Source organism: Chelonoidis abingdonii, chromosome 9 (assembly GCF_003597395.2).
Source record: "Chelonoidis abingdonii isolate Lonesome George chromosome 9, CheloAbing_2.0, whole genome shotgun sequence".
NCBI lineage: Eukaryota > Metazoa > Chordata > Testudines > Testudinidae > Chelonoidis > Chelonoidis abingdonii.
Genome location: NC_133777.1, coordinates 38,885,245 through 38,891,244, shown reverse-complemented (window position 1 = coordinate 38,891,244; position 6,000 = coordinate 38,885,245). Strand labels below are relative to the sequence as shown.

General features: G+C 51.8%; 1 protein-coding gene across 4 annotated transcripts in view; it reads right to left on the bottom strand.

Moving 5' to 3' along the window:
• Positions 1-1,717: 1,717 nt before the first annotated feature.
• The window catches only part of FAM234A (family with sequence similarity 234 member A), a 57,713-nt gene continuing 53,430 nt past the window's right edge, over positions 1,718-6,000 (bottom strand). For all 4 annotated transcript variants that reach the window (XM_032781587.2, XM_075069401.1, XM_075069400.1 and 1 more), the window contains one exon: positions 1,718-5,932. In XM_032781587.2, the coding sequence (XP_032637478.1) occupies positions 5,721-5,932 (212 nt within the window). In that variant the 3' untranslated portion in view covers positions 1,718-5,720. The remainder of the gene's footprint in view (positions 5,933-6,000) is intronic.

The window sequence follows — 6,000 nt, the reverse complement described above, 5'->3', positions numbered from 1 at the left end:
GAAATCACTTGGTGTGCACTTCAGCACCAGTGCCAATAGGTGTATCAGAGCAATCAGAAGATACATCAATCATGGAAAGATGCCCGTTTCCATATACCTGCAGCAGCTTGTGTGACGAATCCACTCCGCTCCCCCACCCGCTCTTAGCCCCCGTTCCTGGTGTTCTGTGGCCCGTCTCCTACACCCTAGCTCAAACTCAACCGTTTTCTCCATAAGGGTCCTTCTGCAGTGACACTTCCGTCCAGGTGACCTACCTGACCTAAGCCCCATGGGGGACTGAGGTCCGGAGGACCAGAAATCACTTGGTGTGCACTTCAGCACCAGTGCCAATAGGTGTATCAGAGCAATCAGAAGATACATCAATCATGGAAAGATGCCCGTTTCCATATACCTGCAGCAGCTTGTGTGACGAATCCACTCCGCTCCCCCACCCGCTCTTAGCCCCCGTTCCTGGTGTTCTGTGGCCCGTCTCCTACACCCTAGCTCAAACTCAACCGTTTTCTCCATAAGGGTCCTTCTGCAGTGACACTTCCGTCCAGGTGACCTACCTGACCTAAGCCCCATGGGGGACTGAGGTCCGGAGGACCAAATTTAATTTTAAATGAAGCTTCTTAAACATTTTAAAAACCTTATTTACTTTACATACAACAATAGTTTAGTTATATATTATAGACATAGAAAGAGACCTTCTAAAAACGTTAAAATGTATTACTGGCACGTGAAATCTTAAATTAGAGTGAATAAATGAAAACGCGGCACAGCACTTCTGAAAGGCTGCTGACCCCTGCTCTAGGCCCAAGAATCCTGATCCTGAGTCACTGGAGGTACAAGGAGGAAGGGGTTGGAGTCGCAGGACTGCTTGGCTTACAGAGCCATTGCTGTGGGGTGCTTCTGCCATCAGTCTTGGCTGGGAGGGTAGAACTTGGGTAATGAGCTCCCAGTATGAAGCAGGACAAGTGTAGCTGATTATTCACTACAAGCCCCACGGCTTTTTCAGAGTCGCTGCTTCAGTGGTCATAAGCTGAGTTTGGTGGCAGGAGTGAAGTACTGTGGTGCTGAGAAAGGCACCTGCTGCCAGGGACAAAGCCACGTCACTCACTGGCAGACTTATCTGAGCATCCGACGAAGTGGGTATTCGCCCACGAAAGCTCATGCTCCAATACGTCTGTTAGTCTATAAGGTGCCACAGGACTCTTTGCTGCTTTTACAGATCCAGACTAACACAGCTACCCCTCTAATATTATTTGAGCTCCCCACTCTTCTGTCCATTGTTTAAGTGGGGAAACTAGAGCTGCATCCAATGCTCCTCGGACACTGTGCTATTTACACAGCCTGCCTTAAACTCAGCCCCTGCCCCAGGCCCCTCTGCCCTGGCACAGCTTGGACTGAAATGGCCTTTTACTGCAATGGCAGATCCAGCGTGATGCTGGTTATTACACTTGCCCCCGTCTCCCTGCATCTGCGACTGCCTGCTAGGCTCCCAGCTGCTGATTCCATTTGCTCAAGTGCATCATCTCCCACTTAATATTTAACATCAGTGAAAAATCCTCAGTGTCCAGCCCCTGGGGCAGGTTTAATCTTTTCCTGGGTATTTGCTGCTTACCCGTGTGTCAGGCACAGCTGAGATCAGCTGGGTTCACAAGCTCCCTCACAAAACTAACAACAAATCATTCATTTTCACATCACAATGAGTAGAAATAAAAGCAACCAAGGATTCAATAATGAACTGAGAGAAACCGAAAAGTGACTCCTTTATTAGTAGCATAAAATGGGACCTGCAAAGGGAAAAAAATGTGCTTATGCCCCTTTGGGACTTTCAGTTTAGCATCTATTGAGCTTCATGACTAATTAACATTCTGGAGACAGGAAGCCCTTGTTACTGACAACACTCCAGGCCCCTTCAGTGAGTGTGTGAATGCTAATGTAGATCCACTGAGGTGTCCAATGGGCCCTCCAGGGTGCCTGAGATATCTAAGGCTGTGTCTACTCACTGAAATTGCCCCAGAACAGTTAAACCCATTTAAGATCACATCTGTGGAGATGCCAGGATTACCATCCAGCACACTTTGAGGCACTGAAGCTGCTGTATGAAATAGGGACACCAACCATATGGCTAGGCTTGATCCACAGCTGCATCAGGAGCATGTCTGTGTGACTATAACTGGAAAAGGAGCGTTCCTCTCCTTTCCCAATAGCAGTGGCTTAACAGCTGACATAGTCCTTGGCATCACTTCATTTCAGTGCACTGTCAAACAAGACCAACCCTACAAACTGAAGGGGAGGAGTTTACTACTTAAACAACATGCAACACATGACAATCTGCTCTACTCTGAAATGTCATCAGAGCAATTTCCCTCCTTCCGGGGGAAGGGTTTCAAGACATGTTTTACAACTTTCTATTATTCTGTCAAACCCAGTTCTGCATGTCCTGAGCTCATTAAAGGCAGCAGCAGAAGCAGAGCACCGTTTACAAACAATGCAAAAGAGGGTTTATTGAATCATCACAGTTAGACCACGCCCAGTACAGCAACATTTGCAATAAATTACAGAACAAAACCGCTAATCCTAGTGCTAGAAACTACACTGTTCACAGAAGCAGTGATTTCTGCTAGTAGTGCCCAGAGGAGTTACTGAATCAAGGCACAATTAAACCATTCACTCAATACTGCAAAAACAATGATACGGGGAAAGCAGCTGGAAAGAAACTCTTGCATCATTATGAGGGTTTTAGCTGGGCACTGACATTGCTAACAGGAGAACCTGGATTTCCATGTTACCAGGGAACATATTAACAGAGGAACTTAAAGCGAGAAAAGTCTCCCAAAGCTGAGACTCCAGCTCTCCAGAGGTAACGTTCAGAGTGCCTACCTGGAAGGGTTGTGTCTGCATAGGGGGTCAGGAAGGAAGAGGAAAAACTGAAATAGCAAGAATCATTAATGCACAATGCAATCCTGATGCACAGACCACGTCCCCTGCAGACTTGTTCCTTTCGAGGAGGTTCAGCGAGATACAATCTGTAGATGAGAACTATTAGTTCAACAGGCATTCAAGCTGCAGGGTTACCATTTGCCCAAGGCACAGTGCAACCAGCATAGCCAAGCTTCCCGAATCTGAGCTCAAGCCATCAGTGGGTGGGTTACCTGACATGCTGAACCTGCTATCCTCGCTGACAGCCGCTCAGTGCCACCCGCAGGGTGCAGGCCAGAATCACGGCTGTGCGGTAAGGCATCCCCCAGGTCCAAAGGCACAACCAAGGGACGTGCAGGGTGATTGGGGCTCAGGTTGTTCGCATGTCAAGCAAGCGGCAGGCCCCTGAAGGGTGGGCAAATCACGGGAACCTGAGCTAGAGCAAAGACGAGACTGAGCTCTGCTTCTAGCACTCAGACCATTCAAAAGACCATGTTAAAGAGAAGGGGAATTTCAAGAGAGAAGCCAAGGGAATCCATGGCACAACACACAATGCGGCCTGTAGTCCCTGTGGAGAACGATCTTGAGGGGAGCCCTCCCCAGACATGAGGTGCAGGGAGCTGAGGCATCATCCCACTGACTGCACGATCCGGGGCATCCTCAGAGCAGGCAACTGCACCAAGCTGCCATGGTGGGAGACTCGGTCCCCATGATGGCTAGCTCGGCTCTCCACTAATTTGCTCCAGTAACGCAGCTCTGTTCCAGCAGTGAGGGCACTGAGCAGAACACTCCACAACTGCATAATTTCACAAAGGGGTGGGGGGTTGTGCATAAAGGCCAACTTAGAAGCAGAAGTGCAAGGTCAAACAGTTGGTTGCTACACCAGCAAACCCCAGCAGTAGATGCTGCAGTTAATTTTGCCTGGAGGATTGTCACCTGTCCTTAGCGTGAGAAAGCCTTCCCTGTGCCTGCTGGGGATCAGTTCTCCAACTCCACAGGCGCCACACACTCCTCCCGAGGCCTCGCAGGTCCTGCTCTCTCCACAGGCGAGCGCCATGCCCACTCTGACACGCCAGCCCTCCGAGCATTCCCCCAGAGCACCCAGCCCCTGCTCCACTGGACACAGGCAGAATTCACAGGTTTGCACTGCTCCCAAAGAACAGGACCCCAGATTAGCAGTCACCCCACAAGCCTGCAACACAGAGCTCCAAGGAGCTGTGACGACCAGAGCAGCGACAGGGCACAGCCCCTCACACTGAGCTGCCCCTGTGCGCTGCCTGGCCCCAGGACATGCCAAGGGAGGCCCCAAAGGAGACACCCCACCACTTCTTCCCCTCCCACTGCTACCTCAGTACAGAGCGACAGCAAATGCACATGACCACACTGCAGTGGCAGCACCCACAAACAACAGCACCCAAGTGTCCTACCCTCCACATGGCTGCTAGCACTGAGAGGGGCAGCATTACCCAGCCATTAGAGCAGGGGTTTAGGAGGCAGGGCTTTGCAGAGTTCTACTGGCAGCTCTTTCCCACACACTGCACAGCCTGACACTGCACAGCCTGTCTCCGTGTCCCTCTCACTCAGTGAGGTAGCAGTGCTTGGAGGACTCTCCTCATAGGAGTTGCGAGGCTGAATTCATGTCTGACGAGCAGCACCCTGGGAACAGCTGGCCAGCCTCCTGGCAAGGAGCACGGGCAGCTCCACTCTGAAGAACGCCTGCAAACAGCCCCGTGGGTCCCATGTATGCTCGTCAGTTGGGAAGATCGAGTGGAGAGCACAAGCTAGCACCATGGGGACTGGGTAGCCAGGCAGGGGCTTGTTCTGGCTCTTGCATCATCTACAAGTGGAACTTCGTTAGCAATTCTGTTCCTGATGAGTGAACCAGAGCTGAGTCAGGTGCCCTCTCGCACAGCTGCGGCAGGGCCAATGGGGAAAAAGCAGCCCATGCGTCTTTCAGTCAGCAGTAGGCAGCAGCTCTGCACCTCGGTACGCAGCAGGAGCAGAAGGCTTGGAAAACAAGAAGCTGCTGTTTATACAAAGACTTTTTTCAGAGGAGAACTGCATTTTAGTCTGTGGCTCTCCCGGGCCAGAGAATATCTGCCATATCTAATATACCTACTGGGCTCACTCAGTACCCATCTCACTGCATTATCCCTGGTGAGCAGCACTCAGGTATTCCAGTGAGACACCGAGCACGCTGTGTCCACGCCACCCTTTGGAAAAGGCAAAAATTCTTACTCAGGAGAGAGCCCATCTGTCTATACGGACAAACGGGAAAGAATATCCAACAGCGCACGCGCACACACACACACACACGGGAGTGCGCACGTACACTCCCTCCTCATCTTGCTCTCACCTAGATGCACACGCCCTCCCTCACTGCAAACACCCTAGGTTAGAGTAATCAACTGAGGCTTCCCTCCAGCACCCAGACATGCCCTCCCTAGGTCCTAGTTTGGGGCATGTTGGGAAAGCAGCCCCGGCTGAGGTACGCCCTGGAGCACAGCAAATATCGCGTGATTTAGAGAGGGAAAGAGGCAGATCTCCTGGAAGTGATGGCACTTCAGGGACAGCCAGGGACTGAAGTCCCATCAGCTCAGAGGCTGGCTGGGCTGGGAGCCACTTGTGCAGGATTTGGGATGCCCAAGCCCTCCAGGCTCACAGGTGGATTTGCTGTGGCTGTTTTCTCAGCAGCCAACCTTTGGCTTGTGGATCAAGAACGTCAGCTTCCCACATGAGTCCGTGATTTGGGTTTAATGAGTCCATTGCTGGAGGAGAGTGCTGAGATGGCTCTCCAGGGTCTCCCAGGGAGCTCACATTTGGCTGCTGAATCGCATCCTGAAGAAGCGGTCCCTGATGTACTGCTCACTGTCCCCTGCCACCTGGCTCAGCCAGATCACCCTACTGCCAGTGATGTCCTCTTTCAGCTTCCGCTTGGCGACAGACACCCAGCCTGGCCCCTCGCTGCTCTGTGGCCCGGTCAACAACACGCAGCAGGCATGCCGGCTCCGCTCAAATAGAACCGCTGGAACAGAGAGAAGGGGGTTACAGCCAGACCCCTGCCGGGACAAGGGCAGGTCAGAGTGCTGCAGC